Source organism: Phoxinus phoxinus (genome assembly GCF_949152265.1).
Source record: "Phoxinus phoxinus genome assembly, chromosome: 2".
Classification (NCBI taxonomy): Eukaryota; Metazoa; Chordata; class Actinopteri; order Cypriniformes; family Leuciscidae; genus Phoxinus; species Phoxinus phoxinus.
The window spans coordinates 22491635-22516439 of NC_136877.1; the positions used below are offsets into that span (position 1 = coordinate 22491635).

The 24805-nt window shown below is 40.3% G+C and overlaps 1 protein-coding gene across 1 annotated transcript in view; it reads right to left on the minus strand.

The window, feature by feature from the left end:
- LOC306994352 (USP6 N-terminal-like protein) overlaps positions 1 to 24805 on the minus strand; it is a 35623-nt gene that overhangs the window by 5460 nt on the left and 5358 nt on the right. The window contains exons 2-12 of the mRNA XM_079604767.1: positions 14974 to 15047; positions 12851 to 12936; positions 11895 to 11934; positions 11084 to 11164; positions 10418 to 10525; positions 9087 to 9196; positions 7874 to 7922; positions 7678 to 7798; positions 6936 to 7030; positions 6720 to 6785; positions 4926 to 5025 (exon numbers count right to left, since the gene is read on the minus strand). Of these exons, the coding sequence (XP_079460893.1) occupies positions 4926 to 5025; positions 6720 to 6785; positions 6936 to 7030; positions 7678 to 7798; positions 7874 to 7922; positions 9087 to 9196; positions 10418 to 10525; positions 11084 to 11164; positions 11895 to 11934; positions 12851 to 12936; positions 14974 to 15039 (922 nt within the window). The 5' untranslated portion in view covers positions 15040 to 15047. The remainder of the gene's footprint in view (positions 1 to 4925; positions 5026 to 6719; positions 6786 to 6935; positions 7031 to 7677; positions 7799 to 7873; positions 7923 to 9086; positions 9197 to 10417; positions 10526 to 11083; positions 11165 to 11894; positions 11935 to 12850; positions 12937 to 14973; positions 15048 to 24805) is intronic.

The following is a 24805-nucleotide window of genomic DNA, read 5'->3' on the forward strand; positions in this document are numbered from 1 at the left end:
CCCCGGGGCCAGCTGTGTGCCAGTGCGTCCGTGCCGAGTGTTCCCTCGGTCAGGGAGTAAAACAGCTGGCAGTGGGTGGTTTCTGAGGAGGCAAACAGGTCTACCTGAGCCTCCCCGAACTCTCTCCAAATCAGCTGAACCGCCTGGGGGTGGAGTCGCCATTCTCCCGGGAGCACAGCTCGTGATAGCTCGTCGGCCACACGGTTGAGCACTCCGGGGACATACATGGCTCGAAGCGACCTCAGATGCTTCTGACTCCAGAGGAGGAGATGGCGGGCGAGTTGCGACATGCGACGGGAGCGTAGACCACCTTGACGGTTGATGTACGCAACGGTCGCTGTGTTGTCCGTACGGACCAGCACGTCTCTGTCCTGTAGCGGCCTCTTTAGGCGGCTCAGAGCGAGATGTACTGCTAGCAACTCGAGGCAGTTGATATGCCAATGCAGTTGGGGAGCCGTCCACACCCCTGACACTGCATGCCCGTTGTACGTGGCGCCCCAGCCGGTGGCAGAGGCATCTGTGAATACCACAGCATGCCTGGACACCTGTTCCAAGGGCACTCCTGCCCGTAGGAACGAGGGATCTGACCACGGGCTGAAGGTCTGGCGGCACGCCGGTGTGATTGCCACCCGGTGAGTGCCGTGATGCCACGCCCATCTCGGGACTCGGCCGTGAAGCCAGTGCTGAAGCGGTCTCATATGAAGCAGCCCGAGCGGGGTTACCGCTGCTGCCTCTGCCATATGCCCCAGGAGCCTCTGAAAAAGTTTCAGTGGGACCGCCGTCCTGCCTTTGAACGTGTTCAAGCAGTTCAGCACCGACTGAGCGCGCTGCTCTGTGAGGCGCGCTGTCTGTGCGACCGAATCCAACTCCATACCGAGAAAAGAGATCCTCTGCACGGGGGCGAGTTTGCTCTTTTCCCAGTTGACCTGAAGGCCCAACTGGCTGAGGTGCCTGAGCACGAGGTCCCTGTGTTCGCATAACTGATCTCGAGAGTGTGCTAGTATGAGCCAGTCGTCGAGATAGTTGAGGAGGCGAACGCCCTGTTCTCTCATGGGAACAAGGGCCCCCTCCGTGACTTTCGTGAAGACACGGGGAGACAGGGACAGCCCGAAGGGCAGGACCTTGTACTGATATGCTCGACCCTCGAACGCAAAGCGCAGAAACGGCCTGTGTCGAGGAAGAATCGAGACATGAAAGTACGCGTCCTTCAGGTCGATCGCTGCAAACCAATCTTGGGGACGGATGCATCCGAAAATGCGTCTCTGCGTGAGCATTTTGAACGGTAGCTTGTGGAGGCTCCGATTCAAAACTCGCAGATCCAAGATCGGTCGTAACCCACCACCTTTCTTGGGTACAATGAAGTAGGGACTGTAGTGTCCTGACCTCATATCGGCTGGAGGGACCGGCTCTATCGCGTCCTTCGCCAGTAGGACTGCGATCTCCGCACGCAAGACATGGGCATCGGCTGCTCTCACTGTAGTGGAGTGGATGGCCCGAAACTTGGGGGGATGCCGGGCAAACTGAATCGCATAGCCGAGCCTGATGGTCCGAATGAGCCAGCGAGACGGACTGGGGAGCGCTAACCAGGCTCGCAGAGACCGTACAAGCGGGACCAAAGGGACCGTAGGCGTACCCGGAGTGGGGCAGCGAGGTGGAACACAGGGACGCGGCCCGGGAGGCTCTCTTGGGGAGGCGGTCCGTAGCGTGGTCTAAGTGTGCTGTGCAGCACTTACCTGGTTCCACGAGGCAGGAGGTGCAGGAGGTGGCTTGGTTGCGTTCTCGAACCACACACTGCGCTGCCCGCTGGCGACAGAAGAGGCGGATGAGGGTGGTGAGGATTTTCTCCTCCCACTACTCTCCAGACCCTCTTCAGACCCAGAGATAGAGGATCTGCTCTTTTTTTTTTTTTTTTTTTTGAGAATTTGGGAACCACTGTGACTCCAGTGGTGGAACAGAATTTTGACTCAAAAGATTAGTTTCCCAGCCCTCTACTGGGAGAGAGCAGCTCCATCCATCTCCGGGTCACCCGTCTCCAGTGATTGTTTCACCGACCACTTAAACAGTGGTTGAGACGGGTGGTGTCATCCTCCTGCAGCGGACACAGTAGAGCAGGCTGTGCCGGAGTTTTCTCTTTTTTACAGGGGATGACACCCTTGGCGACGAGTAGACTGAGGGGCAGCCCACGAGGTACTCTGGTGGTACGTCAGGGGAACCGCTTCAGTCTGCTGCTGACTGTGGAGAACTGCTGGGCCAGTTCTCAACAGTGTCGCTGAAAAGGCCACCTTATGAGATGGAGCATCGAGAAAGCGTACTTTGACGAGCTCTCACACCTCTACAAGGACAGCCAGGGGGGTTTCTGGACCACCAAGGTGGACATCGTCTGATCGAGGGCCAGCACTGTGACTTGAACACGGCCAGTCGACAAGCGCAGCTCAACCCCGGCTCAGAACTACCCTCGTGCAATAAGAGTGCCTTGGCCTCGCATGCAGGGTAGAGGTGGCCTGCCAGAGGCACAACCACCCCACCATCGAGGGTAGTGAGAGAGGTGAAAACTTTATGCAGAATTTGGCACTTTTGGCGTTCCATATTTTTGGCACCAATATAGCTCCATACTGCTAAGTTTTCAATGCACGTCCGAGAAAGACCCGGGAAAGCATGGCTGTCCGCTCTGAATCTGATTCAGCATAAGCACACACACTATTACAGTGGGAACTTAACATCATCCTCATTTCCAGAACGAAACAGCCCCTCTCTCCGATGTAGCAATCGACATCTGCCCTCAGCTGGAGCCTTGAATGAAACGCTAGGTTCCTCCATTTTTTTTTTTTTTTTTTGAAGGACCAGCAATCTCATCCAGAAGCTGCACAGCTTGTGATGCGCTAGAGAGGGAGGGGCCCTAGGGGGTTGGTTCCCCGAAGGAGAAGCCCTCAGCTCTCAGGATCACCCAAGCTATTTTACTGAAGTAGACCTCTCCTGGTGGCCACCAGGGAGGGCGCTACAACGGAGAATAGACATGGGGACCGCGCACCTAGAGCGCCGAGCGAGCGCTGGGTTGCCGTGACAACCCGCGCTGCAGCCCGGCAGCTCGACGGCACACGACACGCTGGTGTCCCAGAGTGTCGAGCAGACCTGCAGCTGTGCTTTCACACACAAGCAGCGGCTGGCCAACAACAGTGGGGACTCAAGCTTTCCGGAGAAAGCAGAGTCAACCGGCGTGCCGACGTGGTCATGTTCCCGTGAAAACATGAACCACCCACGAACACAGTCTCACATGTTTCCCAGGCATGCGAGAGAGTGATCGTGGCCGTCAGTGAGGACAGGAAACGACCGCAACCAGAAACACACGGGTGGAATGTCATCTTTAGAAAGACGCAACTCACACCCATGTAAGCTCTTTCAGGTGAATGCTCTTCTTGGTACTGAAGCACGCAGGGGAACGGTCGCAGCGGACACAGACAGGAATGTGCAACCTGTCGTGCGCTGTCTCTCTTCACGGCGGTCTTACCAGCCGTAAGAACGGCTATTTAACGCTCTTGGCACACCGTTACCAGCTGTGAAAACAGCTTTTTTTTTTTTTTTTGCTTAGTAACACAAAAATAAAAGATAAAATAAAGTCTACCCCGCTGCCGCGCTGTATCGCCCGCACCAGACACGAGAGATCTTCCTGAAGAGCTTGCTCGTTGTTTGATCACTCAATATTAGATAGATTAAACAGCATCGGTTGGCTCCGAAGCAAAAAGCTACAGTGCAATCACCAGCTGCTCGTTATATACCCGCGCTGCGAGGCTGCGCAGCTGATGCAAATGATTGCACGCCAATGTGTATTGGCTCGTTTAGTTTCACTCGAAGTAGATCGGCTCTCTAGCGAGATTCCTATTGGTCGGTCACGACCTACGTAGTAGTGACCGACTGATAGGGAACCAAATTTGCCTTGATCTTTTGGTATATAAGAGGTCTTTGTACCATTAAAACGTCCTGCAAGTTTCATAGCTTAAGACGTCCTCCCCATTATAAACGAATCATTTATTTAATCAAGCTCTAAATACAGCTCGTTCTGGATCCATGGTAAGAAGTGACGTCACGGTACGAAGTGACGTACCATCGTTTGCATATGACCGCCTCCAGCACAAGACAACTACGCTTTAAGCGCAAGACAACTACGCTCATTTCGTATTGTTGTCGCCCCGCGTGCCGCGCGCCTCACAAGTGTTCAGTCGACGGACAGCGAGTGGGTCTGTGTACAGGGAAATTACGATGCCACGCAGATGTGCTGTTCCTGGCTGTGGACAAACAACATCTTTGAATACGCTGCGAAAGATCCAGTCAGGGAAAAATGGATGCACTTTATTTTTTGCGGACGTCTCAGTCACGGCAGTGTTAGTTTAAGCGTTTGTTCTATACATTTGAAGGATGACTGTTTTGAGAACAAATCCCAAAATGATGGTGGCTTTGCCAGAAAACTGTTGCTCAAAGATAAGTCCGTGCCGACTATTCTAGGCTCAACAACGACGACGCAAACTGTAAGTAATGTATTTAAAACTTTAAACAACTTTTTAAATACGCTGAATCCGCAAATGTTCTGGCTGGGGGCGTTAATAATTGATGCATAGGCACTGACGTTAGCCAATCATAACAGTGGGCGACAGACTGTTTGAATCAGAGGATGAGAAACAGGGTGGGAAAAGGTCATAAATCACTACATTTTAAAAGTTTTTTGTAAAAAAAAAACTATAGTAATACTATAATTGCACCTAAGGGAACATAATAATAAAATAACATGTCATGATCCCTTTAAGTCAAGACAATCAGGTCCATTTAGGGTATAAAGTAAACAGCACTATGAAGTTGATAGTGGATATGAAGTAGATGTTGAGATCTTTGGATTAAATTGTTGTTAATTTAGTATTGTAAAAAGAGGAACTCACTTTTGTGGAGATGAAGGGTGGTGTAAGCCATGGCTGTCAGAACTTTCTCGCCCTCCAGGATGAAGATATCCCACAGACGTAAGGTCAGAGTGAATGGGGTCTGGAAAAGTTTGACATGTTTGTGGATGAACTACAGTAAACCGGCAGCTCAATACAAAGGCCCTCATAGCATAATGGACAATATAAATCTGTAAAATCTTCATTCTCAAATACAGTTTTAAACTGGGGCCTCTGTTGCTCTAAAGCTGATCTCCCTCAGCAAGGATCCTGCCAGTCCACAAACACAGCTCTGAAACCGAGCTGGACAGGATTCTGCAGTGCTGACAGTGGCTGCTCTTTTCCTCTAGAGCCAAACCCACAGGATTGTGTGTATGTGCAGAGTAAACATTGAAACACCCTTGTCTGCCTGCTAATTGCACACTTCTCCCTCTATCAAGAGGCCCTGAAAAAGAAAGAGAGGAAGAAACACTTTCTTTCAACCCCTTTCCTTCAGTTTCTTGAACCCTAATTCCTCTTCGCCAAGTCCATCAACCTCAATCTACATCCCCATGCTTTACAGTGCCGTATTGTGGCTACTTATTAGCTATTTTCACATGAGACTGTCACATATATCACCAGCCTGTACTGAACCTAATGAGGTGTTTTTGATCAAATTGTAGGTTATTCAAATAAGTTGGATGTCAGAAACTAGTGGTCAGAAGCTTAGGAAAGTAGTGCACTCTGCCAAACATCAACCAACAACAATTTGTTTGACTTAAGACATGGTCACTGGTCACTCACTCTACCTAAACTGTTCCTCGCCAAAGTGTATCCATCAGAGTGCCCTTATTAGGATGTTTCTTAAACTGTGTACTTTTATGTCCCCAAAACTATTCTTTACAGATTTTAATGTTGTACTCCTAACCTATACCTAGACTTTCAATATTACAATATGAATATATATTATAAATATATAAATTGGTTGTGTTCACACTGGTTCGATTAAACAAACTCAGGTGCGATTGCTCTGTTAGCACAGTTCACTTGAACAAGTGTGAAAGCTGCCATCCGAACCCTGGTGCGCACCAAGCAAGCGGATCAAGACCCCTGAAAAGTCCACTTCCAAACTAACTCTGCTGCGGTTTAAGTGGAATGTGAACACAACACGGACCAAAGACATCTAAACAAACCAAAAACAGTACGTGGTGTCAAAGATGTGACTCTAAAAATTACAGAATGCTCAAGCATACCTGTTTTTTCTCATCATAAAAATGATTTTTATATTTTTTCTTTTCTTTGTTTATCATCACAGTTCGGTAAAGGCATCTGAACCATGTTTCCTTGCAGGAGATCTTCGTGTGATAGAGGAATTCACACTGTTTTGACTCAATTCCAATTCCCTTCTGTGTCCACATCTATAATATCAATCAAAATCTCTGCCTGTATAAATCTGAATGTCCTCTTATCACCTCAAGGTAAAGTTTTTAGCTGAGCAGGTCTCACTGCCAGCACCTCTTCATATATTTTTCAGTCCCTCGATGGTGAAAGATAATCACGGTTACTATCAGAACACTGACTCACATTCAAATAAAGCCAAAACTCCACCTCCGTTTGGCTCATGACTCACCACATCTAGGATTGTCTGCAGTGACCTGATCAGGCACTTTTATATACACACAGCTGATGTATAATTTCCTTGACTTTGATGACTACGCTTAGCATATGATTGAGCATGTATACCCATCTACTAGTCACCGCATACATAACACACTTGTCAGTTAGGTTACAATGCATCTGCTGAGATCAAACACTTACCCTGTCAATAAAACACTGGAGGAACCATTTAGTGCTGTAAATCCCACAGGACATCTGCTCCTTATCCTGATGCGAGTGAATGAGAATGAATGAGAAAAGAAGTGAACTCAGCAATAGAGAAACTTACACACATTAAGTTATATTTAACTTAAGTACCGGTAATCTTACAGGATCGGAGTACATTTTGCAGTATTGTGTCTGCCAAAGCAATCTTACCAAATGCTTCTTAAGTTTGGGTAAAAGTTTGGAGAGAATCTGGTCATGGTGGTTTTGGAAACGCTGAAGTTTGGGAAATCCAGGAACAAAGAATCCTGTGATGGGCAAATGTGCAAGTATGAAAAAAATGTCCCAACAGAAGACCAACAAAAATACCCTGTGTTCAATTCTAAAGTGATATGCATCTCATTTAAGGTCAACAAGACTTTTCTTTTTGAAACGAATAAATACTAAATAGATCAAAAGTGGCAGTAAAGAGATGTAGAATATTATAAATTATTTCTATAAAAAAAAGTTGTTCTTTTGAACTTTCTATTCATCAAGGAATCCAGAAAAATATGCATCACTGTTTCCACAATAATATGTAGCAGACAAGCAGCACAACTGTTTTCTACATTAATAATAAGAAATGTTACATGAGCAGCAAATCAGCATATTAAAATGATTTCTAAAGGATCATGTGACATTGAAGACTGTTAATTGGCTGCTGAAAATTCAGCTTTGCCATCAATTTAAAAAATATTTTTTTTTTCAAATCGTTATTTTCAAACTGTAATGACATTTCAGGCTTGGTGAGTATAAGAGAGTTCTTTCACACACATACACAAAAAAACAAAACATTTTTATTGAACAGAAGTGTGCTTTATGTCATATAGAAGCTTATGAAGCTTATATTATACGCTAGCAATTAAATCAACAATAAAATTCTTAGCCACAAGCAGAATAAATGAGAAGAGCTCACCATGCATGCCATGTTTCTGATTGGTTAAGAGCTGTGACAAAGCCCAGAATGCATCTTCTTCATTCATGAACATTAACAGAATGGCAGCAATCTGACTCATGCCCTGGCAGTAACTCACTTCCTGCAGACAAGAACAGGCAAAGTCAGCTATTATGTAACATCTCCTTATTAACCATGGATGTGATTGTACACTTACCGTATTGTAAACAGAGTACGCAGAGAGCACATGGAACAAAGACTGCTGCCTGTGAAGAGAAAAACAGTGTTGTCAAGCTCAAACTCTCGTGTTGCTGACTTTACTGAATGTCACATCATCGGTGATACAAACACACATCAGCAACACACAAACCAACATCCATATTTTCCCACAAATATGCATTTGTTCCTTCAAATTACAGTGGAGCCCCTCCCATCATGTGTGAGCATTAATGACACCCTTCAGATGAGCAAGACTTTCCACTTGGCTCTCTAAAGCCTGCAATCTATTAAATCCTCAGTGACATCACTCCCGTTTCTGGCCTGCTGGGGGAACAAGCTCTCAAAATCGAGAAACCAGTTCCAGAGGTTGTCTGCAGAAGCAGCAAATAGAGAGCAAGATGTTGATGAACATCCACTCTGCTTTTTTATATTTCTCTTATACAGAATATGCACACTAACGTTCAAAAGTTTCTTCTCCTTGCTAAATATAACTATTCAATTGTATAAGATGTGTAAAGTTTTGTTTTGTTTTTTTAAAACATTACTAAATCACTTAAAAAACCGATGAAAGAAATTTTTTAGCAAATTTGTAATTTTATTTAATAATAAACTCATACATGGTCTCTGTTTTGTAAATGTGTCTGTGTTTTATGGTCAAATCTTAGGGCCTGTTTCAAATGGCACATTTGGTTTGGACTCTGTGAGGTCCACATAATCTGAGTTGCCATTTGGGAGAAGCGTTAGTTGATTCTGAAATCAGTTCTCCAAGTATGTTTCCTATAGTCTGTATGAAAATTCCATAGAAAGACAATAAACTCCATATACTCATAAAAGTGGAAGTGGGCAGTTTGTTACAGGTTGCATGTGATCTCTTTAGGCACTCAGATAAACTATTTATGAGCCATTACTGTCATGTGAAGCTTCAAGAGCTGAGTCAGAGTAAACTAGTGTAGTCTGAAAGCTTGTGAGAAGAATCTGTTCTAGGTCAAGTGTTATAAATGCTCCAAAGCTGCAAATTACGGTGCTTTGTCAGTGTACATATATTACATATAGTGGCGGCATCCAAGTATGCTGATGTTACATCACTGAGCAGCATTATAAGATAAGTGTTTTATTGAACGTGTAGAAGAAGAACAGAACAGAGCAGAAGAAGCAGAGCAGTAATTCAATTACTGTAATTCAAGTTATGAATGCATGTATGTTTTACTTACTTTACACCAAATCGATCCATAAACATGATGTGGTTTCGAAAGGTCCTGTTGATATCAAGGTCAATCTGTTTGATTTCGGAAGAGTACAGCTGGGCTTGCTCCTTCATTCTCTGTCAATCAAACAACAAACGACTTTATCAAAAACAGTTTAATCTTTGACATACTACCGTGCATTACAAGATGCCATTAGAAGACAAACATCTCTAGGTTTAATTATTATGTGATATGATCTTTTATAATATTGAATTGGGTTTATTTTGCCACGATTTGTTACACTACCGTTCAAATGTTGCATTTATTTGATAAAAACCGTTAAAACTAATATTGTGAAATATTACAATTTTAAATACCGGTAACTGTTTTCTGTTAACTGTCATTTTTATATATTTTCAAATGTAATTTATTTCTGTGATGGCAAAGCATCCATTAGTTCAGTCTTCGGTGTTACATGATCCTTCAGAAATCATTGTAATATGTTCACTCAAGAAACATTTATTATTATCAATGTTGAAAACTACTTAATATTTTTGTGGAAACTGTGATACAATTTTTCCTGTTTATATACACACACACACACACACACACACACACACACACACACACACACACACACACACACACACACACACACACACACACACATACACATACATATACATATTATATATATATATATAAAGTTATAAATATAAATATTTTGTTACATTCTTTATTACATTTTATGTAACATGTCTTTACTTTGATGAATTAATGATTTAATGGTCCTTGCTTAAAAAAGTATTATCTACTTCAAAGGTCATGTTGCAAGTATACAGTTTAGAAGTCATTACACAAAAATATTTGACCATTAAATACTGCTAAATATCAACCAGAATTAAGTATTTAGGACAGCTGTGTAATGTATTTACAAAGCTACTTATATATATATCTATATATATATATATATAAAGCCGGGTGTTTGGTGAGAGTGGGATTACTGGAGTGGTGTATATATATTGATATATATATCAACACCAGGGGTACTATGTTCAGCGACATGGTGGAGGCTACAAATACTTCCTGCTACCGGTAGTTGTAAAATCTCAGCAGCTCTGAAGGTTTGTTTAGCTTGTGTTTTGTTCTCTCATATCTCTTTCCATGCCATATATCAGCCATCTGTCTGTTTTCAGATCACACTCTAATCCCTTTGAAATAGCTCTACCACAACACCACTCCAGTAATCCTACCCTCACCAAACACCCGGCTTTAGGCCAGCAGAGACTTGCGGCTACATAGTGTCCATAGGAGCTATTGCGTGGGAATGTGTATGCATGGATGTTTTTATCCCTTACCTCATATTTTCCTGCATTGTCGCTCTTTACTTTCTCGACATCCAGTAGCAGGGCCCAAGCCTGTCCTCTCAGCTGTAGTGGGATGCCTTTATACACCCGCTTAATCATCTGCACAAAGACACCAGTAGTAAGTGCAAGTGTGTGTGTGTGTGTGTGTGTGTGTGTGTGTGTGTGTGTGTGTGTGTGTGTGTGTGTGTGTGTGTGGTTTAGGTATACCCTATGTTATGGGGTCAAATTGTCCACACAAAGATAGCAATATACAAATTCCTTGTACTTGTGGAGACATTTTTGGTCTTATAAATCAAACTAGGTGATGTTTTTAGAAAGTGTATAAATGCAGAACGTTTTCTGTGATGGGTAAGTTTAGGGTTAGGGGATCAAATTTGTAGAATATAAATAATATATAATTGTTTATCATGTCTATGAAAAGTCCACATATAACATGAAAACCCAATGTGTGTGTGTGTGTGTGTGTGTGTGTGTGTGTGTGTGTGTGTGTGTGTGTGTGTGTGTGTGTGTGTGTGTGTGTGTGTGTGTGTGTGTGTGTGTGTGTGTGTGTGTGTGTGTGTGTGTTTTAAGGATCACTCTGGTTCTCATTGGAGCTACATCACTGTGCTTTCTTTGATTTCCAGATGAATGATTGCAACCTCTACATGTGAAGCTCACCCGGTCACTGTTCCTGTACTTGTTCCAGTTCTTCAGCATCTTCAGCCATTTCTGCACCCTCTCAATCTCCACCTGTTTTTGCTGCACAGGGGAAAACAACGAGATCTGATGAAGAATGATTTGCAAAAAAATATATATATATACATATATATATATATATAAAAAAAAAAAATCTTAAAATAATTTAAGAAAAAAAAAGAAAAAAGCTAAAAGAATATCTCATCCATATCACATGCTTATAATCCTTAGGTCCATTAACCGACAGACAGGTATGAGTATAAATATCTCCTACATGACACAAACAACCCTCATGTTTTTTTTTTTTTCTAAGTAATATTTCTTTCCTCACATGTACCAGTACTCCGGGATTAAACTCCAGAACAGGAATTCAGATCTCCCTGCCGCTATTAACATCTGTTCTGAGGACAGCTTTCCCTCTTTCCACCCTTAGTGTTTAACCTTTATGTGCCACAACACGACTGCACAAATGTCAGCTGGAAAATGCATCTGTCACCTCCACGCTGTGAATGTCACATGGGAACACACCTCCAGACAGTCCAGCTGTGTCTGCCACACACTCTTGTATACTAAACGCTCATGTCTGAAGGTCACCATACGCCTGTTTACAAAAGAGTCTCCACACTGCTACTGTTTCAGTCTGTGATCCTTTATGTTTTCTTGTGTGTTTCTGTCTGTGAATATCATCTTTCCCACCATTCTACAAAATAATATTTGAATAGTATATTTACATGCCGTTTGAATGTACCTGTATACTATATTTACATGCTTTATTTGTGTATGTCTACATTACCTTCTCTTCAATGGCACTGGGTGTGGGTAATTCTTCTTCACTGTGGGAAAAACAAACAGGTAAAAACACTAATACTAATACTATCATACAATCACAAACATTGTTTGGATGGAATTAGGTTTAGACCCTGAGTAGACCCTCTGTAATTACTGAGGTTGTGTGTCAGAATTAAAACCGCAAAGTACACTAGAGTTCAAAAGTTTAGGGTCTGTTAGATTTTTTAAAAATGTTTTTGAAAAAAAATCTTAAGTTTACCCGGGGCCGGATTAAGAGTTCAGAGGCCCCTGGGCACAATGACTTGTTGACGTGCCCAGGGCCCCTTAGATGTCCTGGGCCCCTGGGCAATTGCCCAGTTGCCCTAATGGTTAATCCGGCCCTGAGCTTACCCAATTCAATCTATTCCTTTGAGATAAATGCTGAATTTTCAGCATCATTACTCCAGTCTTCAGTGTCACATGATCCTTGCGAAATCATTCTAATATGATGATTTGCTGCTCAAAAACATTTCTTATTATCGATTTTTAAAACTCAAAAGAAAATAGTTTGTAAATAAACTATTTTGTAATATTTTGTCTTTACGGTCACTGTCAATTGGATGCATCCTTCCTGAATTAAAGTATGAATTTCTTTCAAAAGAAATAAAAAATATTACAGACCCTAAACTTTTAAATAGTAGTGTATGTCTTGTAAATCCCAAATTTGCATAGCCTTATAAGGGAAAACTAATTTGTTTCCAACAGCATTATAGTCTTAAATCGCTGCTTTATGTTTACATGTGCTGACAGACAATGTATGCTGATAAAAATAATAATAATACAATGAATGAAAAAAAGACTGTCATTATGAGTGACAATTTGTTTCAGACAAAATAAAAATAGCTTAATGGGGCATATGAGTAAATGCATGTTTCACTTGACAATATGGAAACTGAATGCTGGGTTTTCCCCAGGACTTACTGAAGAAATCCAAAGCGATCCGTAACTCTGTATATGCTGTAGTCTGCATCCTCCCAAGGATCGATCTGAACTCCTGCGTCTCTACCCTGAAATACACACATGAGCCAATACTTTATTTTGTCTCATTTGTACACAGACTTTGTAGAGTTTATCAAAGGTGCAACAATTTATCCAATTCCAGGCCACTTCTAAGCATCTTTAAAGGCAACAGTTCTGATGTTCTAGACTTTCGGGAGTGATTATATTATTTTCATAATTATATAAATAATGGTAATGTAAAAACACATTGAATGCTATGCTATGATATAAATACAAAATCATAAAATTATAATATTATGAATATGAAATAAATTTAGAAATATGAAATAAAATTTCCTAGTGATCATGGCAGCAGTAAATCTGTGATTAAAGTGGGCAGTTAACTGTGTGGGACAATGTGAGCCAAATACAATTCTGCATTTATTTGAACCGACAGTTGACGTTTTAAAATAAGTAAGTAAAATAAATGTTTAATACACTTGGGCACATTGCAGTTTTTATAAACTGAAAAAAAAACGTGAATAAAACAAATAAATATAATATGTAACACATTTTTGATTAATGGGTTCATATTAAATGTTTTGTAATTTCACTGAATATCTACATTATAACAAATGTGTACATTGGAGATCTGAATCTACGCCTCATCACTTTTTGCCATGACTGATTTTGTCTCCATCCCATCGCAGTGATGCATCTACTGTAATACAGGGGAAACATTTCTAATAGTCGAGCTGAAGTCGAGCATTTTGTTTGTGTGTCATAAGTGGCAGTTCTGTGCTGGAACTTGTCATTTTTAATGTGTTGCTGAGTGATCGATGCAATTATGGGAAAACGACAGCAGCAATATTCTCTCTAGCACACAGCTCTCCATACACTTTTCTGTGGCTCGCAAAACATCCTAGTGAAATTACTAAATGCAAACAAATGTGTCCCAACTCTTGTCATAAAACCAATGCCATTGAGTGCAGCTGACGTTTAAAAGCTTTTCCAGTTGGTGTGGATTGATTCCCTGAGGGGGGACGGCTGCTGCTCTCCTGCCCTCTTCTTAACCCCATGGTGGAGAGAAGAGTGGAAAGCAAGCAGTGATGTGTGACAGACAGCCGGGGTTTATAGTCCCAGTATTCCCCCAATTTCAAATGAGTCTGTTAGAGAATGTCATGATGTGCCATGGTCAAATTGATTACCATGTCATCCATATAGACCACAAACACTTTGTTGGTACAAAAAATATTCTGTCTAATGCACTAGCACATAAAACTGCCTTTAACACCTCCCAACGTTTTTTTTTCCCTCTTGACATATCTAAGGGAGTTTTCCTTACCACAATATGTATTGTGAAAATCGCTATACAAATAAAAACCGACTTGACTCAGCAGCCACAAAGGTCATAGCTCATGTGAACAACCTCAAAGGTTAGAGGTAGACAACACAGTGCAAAATAAACATCTACAGCATTCAAAATTCAAAACATACAGTACAGCTAATCCTCAGCATAAACATCTTCAAAACACTTTGCTATTCAAAATCTAATCATTACACTAGCGTTCAGAAGTTAGGGGTTGGTAAGATTTTTAAAGTCGTTGATGCTCATCCATTTATTTAAACAAAAATACAGTAAACATTTGTTTTTACTATTTTTAAATGTAATTTAATCTTGTGATGGTAAACTGAATTTTCAGCATCATTACTACAGTCTTTAGTGTCACATGATGATCCTTCAGAAATCATTCTAATATGCTGATTTGCTGCTCAAGAAACATTTCTTATTTTTATAAATGTTGTAAACAGTTGTGCTGCTTAAAACATTGATACATTTTAAGTAACATCATCTATAACTTTACTGTCACTATTGATCTATTTAATGCATTTTTGCTGAATAAAAGTATTAATTTATTTACTCAACTTTTGAATTGTAGTGTACATACATTAATCACAATTCTGGAACAGTCATTTTTATTAAATCATACTGTACATTAAAGGAAATAGGCAAACTTGAATAAGTTACAGAAAGTATCACAGTATTCATACTTTTTCAGTGAAAATCTGATTTTAAAAAAGTGAGAGTAAACGGCACAATTTACCTTATTATATTTAGAGATGATCTCAGCACGTTCCTCTGCTATCAGCACCTCTATGTCCTTCTTCATGTCAATATCTAGAAATACAGCACATAAAAAAGGAATTAATGACAAGGAGAAAAAAAAGAATACTGACAAAAGTTGAACAGTCTGGAAGATACGTTAAGTTTTATTTGGGGGCTATATTTTTCTAAAGATCAGTATTAAAAAGGGTAACTTTTAGGTTTAGGAATCGAAAATGGATTCCAATTCTGGAATGTGATACTTAAGGTCAGGAATCCATTTCCAACCGTTTTAAAGCGCAAAAAAAAAATGCAAAAAGCATTACTGATAAGTTGGTTAGACTGCTGATTTTGTTCATGGAAATCAGCTGCAACAAAACATTTTACCAAAAGACACAATTAATATGTGTGACAAAGATGGTTCACTAAATGTTTCTACTTACTGGAATCGAAAAGAATTGGAAAAAATAAGCAGAATCAGAATGGCTAAAATTCAAATGATACCCAACCCTAGTCACTTTGCGCTATGAGGAAGACTCAGAACCAAGCCTAGACTGTCGAGCGCAACATATTCATCATTTAGACTGAGGAACTGGTCCAAAATCAGATCTTTTTGGCACTTGGTAACCTAAGCGCTCATAATGTTTTGAAGATCTTGTTGGTCATATAAAGGCCTTGACTGTCTCAGAAACATTATCCCCATGGGAACCTCAGAGCCAAAGCAAGGGAACAAAGATTCCCGCCAGGCTTCAGCTGTCTGAGAGTGCTGTGTGTCTGCTGAGTCTGTCACACTCACACAAATAGAATCTGACAAACACAGTCACCCACCCTAGGACACAGCGTTGCATGGCATGTCATTATAATTCATATTCAATATTTCTAGCCCATCACCAAAACATACCATCTGGCATTTAAATCTTCAATAAGAAGGAGACAAAAGCTTATTCCAATCATAGAGCTGATAAGTGCTGATGCAAGTACAAGTGAACAGAGAAGAGAACTGATATATGCGTTTCATAAAAAAAAAACTGAAAGTAAGTGGTTAAAGGCATCATCAGGAACAATAATGGTTTGAGAGAGAGAGTATGCTTACATGACTTTAAAACTAGCAGGAAATAATTATGTGCCTGTGAATTTTTTACTACTCAATCAGAAAATAATTTACTCCAAAACCCATACCACAGTTTGTAAAACTAAAGGAAAGCAAAAGACTTTGCTTAGCATTTTTTCAGCCTACTGGCATTATATTACATTGACATAGAGAGTGATTTTAGTGAGAACATATACAGTTTTAAAAATGGTTTAAAAGGGCAGCGAGGTAGTCCAGATCATGGCTTAAGAAATATTAAAAACATGTCAGATTATATAATGCAACACAACAACACTTTAGTGTCAATGTAGTGCTCTGCAAAACTCCCAAAGCCTTCAAATAATCCAAACAATATTTACAGAGAAACAATAAAGAGCTTATGCCACAAAAAACAATATGCCACATAATGTTACATTTCCTCAGGAAAGCCATTCAAAGTTCACAGATCATTAGTTAGCTAGAAAAAAAGAGGAGCATTTTGATAAAAATATGCACTATATTACATATTAATTTAATGAAGACTATGTTTGAATACATCAAGAATCACAAAAGTGTTTATTACAGCCACAGTTTGAATGTTTATATTAAATTGGAGTAAAAAATAATTTAAAAAATTAATCAGTTTTGTGGATTCTTGTTAAACTATACACGAAGAGTCACCTTCAAAGAGACTGATCTAAAATCTGAATAAGCTGGCCTGATCCCAAACTTACATAAACCAAGATGATAATCTGTCAAACACCCTAATCCACATCCCTAAGGATAAGTGCTGAAATCCTTCCTTCTCCTGAGGAAAGCATTGTCGTCATCTGCCACCTTTGCAGCAACCAGCAAAATGCTTAGGTTATGCAATATTTGATGAAACCCCAGATTACAACCCTCAAGATTGTCATTCTTAAAGTACAAGTGCTCAGAACAATACATATATGAACATATTTACATGTAATGGTCTAATCCAACATACCATATTCATTATAACATATGTTTTCAGTTATTCATACAACATCTGATGCACAAACTTGGACACATCATCAGTGTTGTTTCCCGGCGCCATTGGGTGTTTCGGGTCTTCAACAGACACCCTCTTCCAGGCGACCCGACTGAGTTTAATCAAGCCTTGGCCTGTGTCCAAGTGGCATTTTGCTATCCTCACATCACCCCTTTTCAGCCATAGCTATTTTGATGCACTCTCTGCAGCCTCCATGCTGTTGCTGATGGCTCTTCTCCGGCTTGCACCAGTTATTCCCAACATTCAATAAGCCTTGCTGAAGGAAGGACCTGCAAATTCTCAGTGACTCACCTCCACCTGGTTTCCAACCCATTCCAGCAGCAGGCCTCCAGCAGTCCCTCATACTTCTGCCCTTTTTATCTCCTGTGCCTCTTCCATACTCTCCTCCCAAGGCACAGTTAGCTTCAGTAGGATAAGCTGTTACGTAGACTCCGAGACCAATATGATGTCTGGTCTAAGCATCGACTGGGTGATGTGTGCTGGAATTTTCAGCTGTTTATCCAGGTCAACTGCATCACCCAGTCTCGTGCTGAGTAGAGCAATCTACCAGGGTTGTTATTGCAATCATCCTGGCTGAAGCGTTGGCGCTTCTGCTCTCGCTAATCCCCCTGCTGATTCCCTCAGCTAAGGTCTTGAGGACTTGATCGTGTCACCAGCCATAACGGCCATTGCCCAGGACCAACTGCTCAAGATGTGTTCAAGAGAGCCAGCCTATCAGGGTGCATGTTGGAGTTTCTACCTTACCCCAAACAAACAGGTTGGGAGGATGTTGTATACCCCTTGAATCAAAAACTTGATCCTCTGAGGGTTCCATTTGCATATATCCAGCCAGGAGACCTTCCGCACCATTGTCTGCTCCAACTTCATCCTGACATTCTGTTTCTTCATTGCTACAACCCTGCTTGCTTGCTGCTCCTTCCTCCACTGAAGCACGCACCTCTTCTTGCGCTAGCCTTGACTTTTCCTTCTTGCTGCCAGTGTTGCAACGGTTTGTTGTTGAACTTCCAAATCCAGCCCTACCCTGTGCCACAGTCCCGATGAGAGCCAGGTGTTTCAGCCTAGCTTCTGCCTGTTGGATTGCCTCAGTTGCCTTCCACTTCCTCCCTGTTCTCAGGACAATGCCTGCACCGGACACTTTAGCATCCTTTGACCCTGAATACTGCAAATGTTCTCATGCCCATGCAATGATGAATTCCTCCCTAATGGAGCTGAATGAGAGCCTGCTGTTGCCATACAACCCAATACTGCTCAAGCTGCGTGGCACACCCAACCATCTGCGTAGATAGGTGTTCACTCTACGCTCAAAACCTACCACTACAATCATAGGGACTTTGTAAATGAGTAGGTGCCAGAGGATTTTTTTGTAGGATAACATGCAGGTAGATCCATCCCTTAAATTTCCCGGGGAGCCCAGACTTGTCCACAGTTCTTAGCCACCTCTTCAGATCGGACGTGGTGGCCTTGATGGAGTCTGTGTCCTTTAGGCTGCAGCCTTATCACTTTGATTAATTAAAAGCTGCCCAACAGGATTTCTGTAGTCTAGGTATTTCCTCTGTAAACCTCAGTTTGTGTGTGTTTTTTGTTAGTCTAATCCAAGGCTATTCAACTGGGGGCCCGCCAATCATCTCCATCCGGCCCGACTGCACCAACCTCCCTCCTCCTCTTTTCCTGGCGGTGCAAATTTTTCAGCAGTTATTATGTGTCCCGTATTTCTGTCGACTGAACCAGCGATACCAATCATTTCTGAATTAATCATTCTTTTGGTTCGATTCTTTCTAAACACGCTTGCATAACGGTCTGAAACTATTCGGATTCGTTGGGACCGCTCTGTCACTGAATAAACTGAAGCGGTTTCTCGGTCAGTACAGTAACAACAAATAGCGCTGTTTTCAGTTGTTTCACTAGTTATTTCAGCACGGCCCAGTACGGAGTTGCTGTACTTCTGGTCCCGGACACTATTATTAAACAGCATTGCGACAACCAGTGGGAAGCATTTTAATTTGACAGGGACCTCTCTGTTACAAATCACAAATCACTCGATGATTTAACTAGTATTAAATCGGATGAAACAGCATCAATATTCCCAGCAAGTCTGATGAAGAAAGCAGAATAAACATTGTGCCATGAACAAAATTAGAAGACTTTGAATCCCCTAATTACCACCCTTACAAACATTTACCATGGTTTGGGCAGAAATGTGGAAAATTGATATTGAATATGTTATGGTCATTTATATTGCATTAGATTTATTAGATGGGTAGAGGTATATCCTGTATAATTAATTTTTGTTATGCAATTATGTCAGTTTCTTTGTGAAGGTGCGTATAGTTTTTAACCTGTGTTCAGGCATTTTTTATACAGTGGGAGTGAGTAGCCTGTGGTTATCAAGTCTCACTGTCAGAATATTTTGATTTAAGCATAACAATTATAAAATAAAAGCATTCTTATTTCTTACCAATAGCTTGTTTAATTAATTAATTTGTTCAAAGGAAAATAGTTGTACACAGCTGTAAATTATCAAGTTTTTATTTATTATGATCTTATATCTGCATACTGTTGGGTACCACATTTTCAAGTAAATTCAATACTTTTTTAGGTTAACGTTAGCTTATTTATTGAAACTGTTATGTTTCAATAACAGTAAAAAAAAAAAGGAAATTTAGATTCTTCCTCAATGTATTAAAGGGCACCTATTATGGAATTTTGAAATTTACCTTTCATGTAGTGTGTAACATAGATCTAAGTGAACAAAAACATCCTGCAAAGTTTGAAATATGAAAGTGCACCGTATATAAAGTTATTGTCTTTCAAAAGTGAGAGTCGACTCTGAGTAATTTTTATGAATCGTTAGAAGACCGAAGCTTTTTCTCTGACTAGATGACGTCAACTTGTCAAGTTATTTGAATACGATACGCCCACTTATTGCGCTCCAAGGCCAGGGAAAACATCATGGCGACGAGACGCTGTGTTCTGAAGTGCGGCTCAAAAGCAAACTTTTTTCATCTGCCCAAGGAGGAGCATTTGAAGACTAAGTGGCTACAATTCACTATACCACAGAAGTATAGTCCGAGCCTTGTGCTTTGTTCGCGTCATTTTGAAGACGATTGCTTTTTAAATGCAATCAAACTTGGATTCGCGAGCCGGCTGATATTGAAGGAAGGTTCAGTTCCAAGTGTATTTGCATCAGTCCTCCTCCGTATCACAACCTGTAAGTGTTATTAATAATTTTTGCTGTTATATTTTATGTAGCATGCTTAATAATTATTTTGTTTGTTGTGTAAGCACCGTTTAGCTTCTAGGTCTTCAATGACAATTGTATTGAGATATGTGAAGTGTTTGTCGTTGTTTTCGGAGTTGTCTTAAAGAATAGAGTAATACCTCGTAGTAACGTAACTGCAATTTTTTTTTTTTTTGTAAAAACGTTATGTTTATGCATCGGGCTAATGCAAACAAAGACTGATTGTGCTTTTACAATATGAACTCTGGGCTTGCTCGCTAACATAACATTAAATTCTTTATCTTATTTTTCGTTTTTTACTACAAACTATAAAGCAGTGGACTATAATCATTATTATAATACAATTTAATTGATAAAAGCATCATTGCACTCCGTGTTAAAAATAAGTATTATCTCTGTAAACACTGCTGGGTCATCTGACCAATCAACGCAGATTAGCGTCGCGCAAAGGAGGGGTTTGAAAAACGAGTCGTTGAACGAATCATTTGGGAGTCGGTGAGCAAATCAGGTAAAAATAAATGCATATTATACGAAAACAAAAGTGTTTTTTGTCATTGCATGCATGTAAAACTGTTGTTGGGGACTCCCACAACAACATTAGGAACATTTTAAATGTCATAATAGGTGCCCTTTAAAAACAGCTCCTACTAAAATATTATAATTGAAATACTGTATTTTCATTGAATGGTGGCACATCTTCAAATCCCTGCAAAACCCCACAAGTCATCTGCATGTCCTGTGGTAAGCATGTAGCCCAACCCTAATAATCACTAACACTTTCAATCCAATGCAAATGCATTTAAACGGCCTCTCATTGTGAGGTACTGTCAGCAATGCAACGGTGGATGTTTTCTCAAGGGTTTAAGGACTGTTTTATTGATATGATAGATGACAGTCTCCATGACAGTCTAATATCAATAGGGATACTGCAATGAATGAGAATTGTTTATAGTACACTATTTCTAAATTGTACAATATGGCAAATATGGCAAAACCATGGGCTTGTATCACCTTCATATTCATGTGTCAATATCAGTAAAAAAAATGGTGAAGCTTCAATAAGATTCCACCTAAGCTCATGTGAAAAACTTACCTATACATACACTTCACTGCAGTTTCCAGCTGAAAAGACCATTAGTAAGTAAAACAATTAATAACATCTGTTAAAACAATTGTTGATTGTTGACTGTTGAATCCAGTGTGCAACATTTTAGAAAATCTTAAAAAAAGGTGCAGTAAACCAAATGGATTTTGCATAAACTGCCTGCCCCCAAAAAAGGAAAAAAAGGAAAAAACATTTGCGATCCACTTTTTCTTCGCAATTTCTTCCTGTTATCAAACACAAAATGAAAAAGGGTTTATCAGAGGCAAGTTCCTGAATTCACTGCAGTTTAGTTACAGTTATTTCTGAGAAACAAGCATGACAGAAATTAGGCCAAAACATTGTGTTCTTGTTTGAAATGAGACAGGGTGGTGTTTGTATTTGATCACTTGTGTCAGTGTAAAAAAAAAAAAAAGCCTGTTTAATTTATCTGGACTTTCCATTTTAGGCCTGACTGCTGATTTCCTCCAACTCTATTTATGAGTCAAATACAAGGGAAAATGTTGACCTGCGGGCATAGATCTTACACAAGGTGCCATAAATAGCCATTTCTCTAGAGAGCTGGAGTCTAACGGTTGGCTCTCTAATTGTCTCAGCTCTCACTAGTATATGGAATGACAGGCCTTTCTGCTGAAAATCTTCCCAGCTGGATGTGGAACTCAACGCCTGACCTAGAAATCACTGCCCACTGGCCTCCAAAAATATGGACACTAAGGATAGAATAGAGTCTCACAAAATCTGAAGCATGTTTTATGGCAGTGCAGATTTAATGTTAAAAAGTTCAAACAGCAAATTAAATAATGTAACATTATATAATAACTGTGATTTATGTCATCAACAAACATTAAGGTTCATATTCTGCTGTACATTACATAATTAAATAATGTTTGATATTGTAATGACAGACAGTTATTATAAAATGCCCCTTTGGAATCTGTTTCAGTGATGTCACAGTAATGGTGCTTTTGTTGTTCATTCAACTGAAGAATATTGGCGAATGAACACAAATGCACACCATGACTTACGTATGACAGTAAACATGAGTGAATAAATGTGGGCTAAAGCTCTGAATTATTCATGTGCGCTGAATGAGGGCTATGTTTGTTGGCAAGCATACATAATAAGAGGTATTCAGCATTTTTAAAGAGCAATATGCATGCATGGCTCTATTTGACATCTTCCAGAACAGTTTCAAATTAAAAGATTTACTCATTATTCTTGATATGTGTCAAATAATAAACAAATAATTAAATTGACAAATAATTTGCCATCACTATTAGTTGTTATCATAATGTCTCAATAAATAATCTTAAACGTCAAAAGCATAATTTTATTTGATAATGTGTCCCAACATTGTCACAGTTTCCTTTCCGAAAGCAGCAGGCAGGAGCTTATACAAGGTAGTTGTTTCAAAGCTTGTCAAAAAATGATTATGTTTGTTTGGCAGAGGAGCTCAACAAACAAAAAAAGGTTTCAAGTGGAATAGATCTCATTCTCGAGTCATTCTTAAAACATTGCACTACACCTTCGAAAATTTTTTTAAAGTGTGACATCAGGCCTTGCTGGCCAGGCTGCTGGGTGTGCATGGAAATATAAGTATAGCATGGTTATGACAAAAAAAACAAAAAACACTACAGATCCCTTTATGCTAAAAAAAACAAAGAGGTCAAGGCAAGCCAAGGTTTAAACAAGCCAAGACTGGGCGGTATGACACTTTTTGTTTGAGGAAAGAGTTCTAATTTGGATGGGATTAAATAAGCATATAGGTCTGCTCTGTTGACATTTACTTTTCCGACGTACAAGGGAAAAGCTCAACATTTGGAGCTGGGGAGAGTAACAGTCGTGTGGGGGAGAGCAGTTGTCAATGTTCATGCCGGGACAACTGGCATCACTTGCACCGCCATCTGGGTGGGCCGTCACTGCCTCGTACTAGCTCACAGATGTAGAGCACTTCAACACACTGAGAGAGCCTTGTCCTGGCTGAGAGTCTTCACACACACAGTGGGGGCAACACTGAGACCAACCATTAATGTGGCAAGTTGTTTAGTCAATGTACATTAGTTCTGTGCTTTTATTTGAGCACAAGCATATGGTAGTGACAAGTGTTAACATCTGAGTAACTGATAAGTGAGTAACAGTGTGCTGGAATGTAGGGCTGCACACCATTTTGACCAAAGAAAATGTGAAATGCGATAACTTGTTATATGCGATATGAATGATAATTCTTTAAGTGTAAGATACATTTTAATTATGTTTAGTTATTATTAATCATATTCTATATATTAAATATATGTAAAAACTTAAAATGATATAACCAACATGTTTCTCAAATCTGAAAATGATACAACCAACATGTTTCTCATTCTATTTTTTATTTTTTTTTAAGAGAAGAAGCCATCCTAACTTACGGTGGCCAAGAAAGCTTAACACGCTGCAACTGAAGACAACAAATTAAGAAAATATCAGTTTCACAACACATGTGTGCTCCAAATACTCACAACTCAACTAAATACTGAAACGCACTGCAAAAGTTCACAACACAAGAACACCACGGAAACGTTTCCAGGTGACCCCAATAAGTGAAGAACCCGGCTGGGACATGCTTATTGCTCGTGACGTGAGCATCCCTACGCCCTTCTCCATTCTAAGGGCAGACGGCAGAACCCTTGAAGTGGAGACCTTGGAGTGAGCAGGCCAGGGTACTTGTGTGCCATTATATAGCTGTTTGGAACGCACTTGCTGAAGGGAGCAACGTGAGACAACGTAATTCCCTCATTATTTTTACCTGGGATGTTCCCATGACAACACAGCACGGTGTCCATCAGCTGAATAGCTGTTATTACCAGAAATATCTTATTATTGCTGTTAACATAACTGCTGCAAATAAATATACGAGAAAGTTTTTAAAATATGCATTATATATCTGTCAATGTCTCAACGACAAATGTCTCATTACAATTGCAAGAGTTAGAAAAACAGAACACATTTAGAAAAATATGACATAGTAATCAACAAATTATAAAAAAAAAAAATACATGTACACATTTAGAGAAAGAGATAGTAAAATATTTTTTTGGAATACACCTCATGCTGGTCTTTCTCTCATAGCCTCAAATCTTTTGACATGAAAACACTGCACCTTGCCAATTAATATATTGTACATGCAGACAGAGGTGACTGGAGCATCTTACTGTGGTAATTATTAGTCTTCGGAAAGTCAAAATAACGCCACACCTCCAATTTGAATGAGTCTACGTCGACATCTATGCTTGCCATCACTATGTTTGCTAGTGTTTGACGGTGCATGAACACTGGCACGGAGCAAGCGAGCGTTTTCTTTTTATTCGTATGGAAGTTGAGATTCACAATTGCGCGTGAGTGTAACTTCAACTTC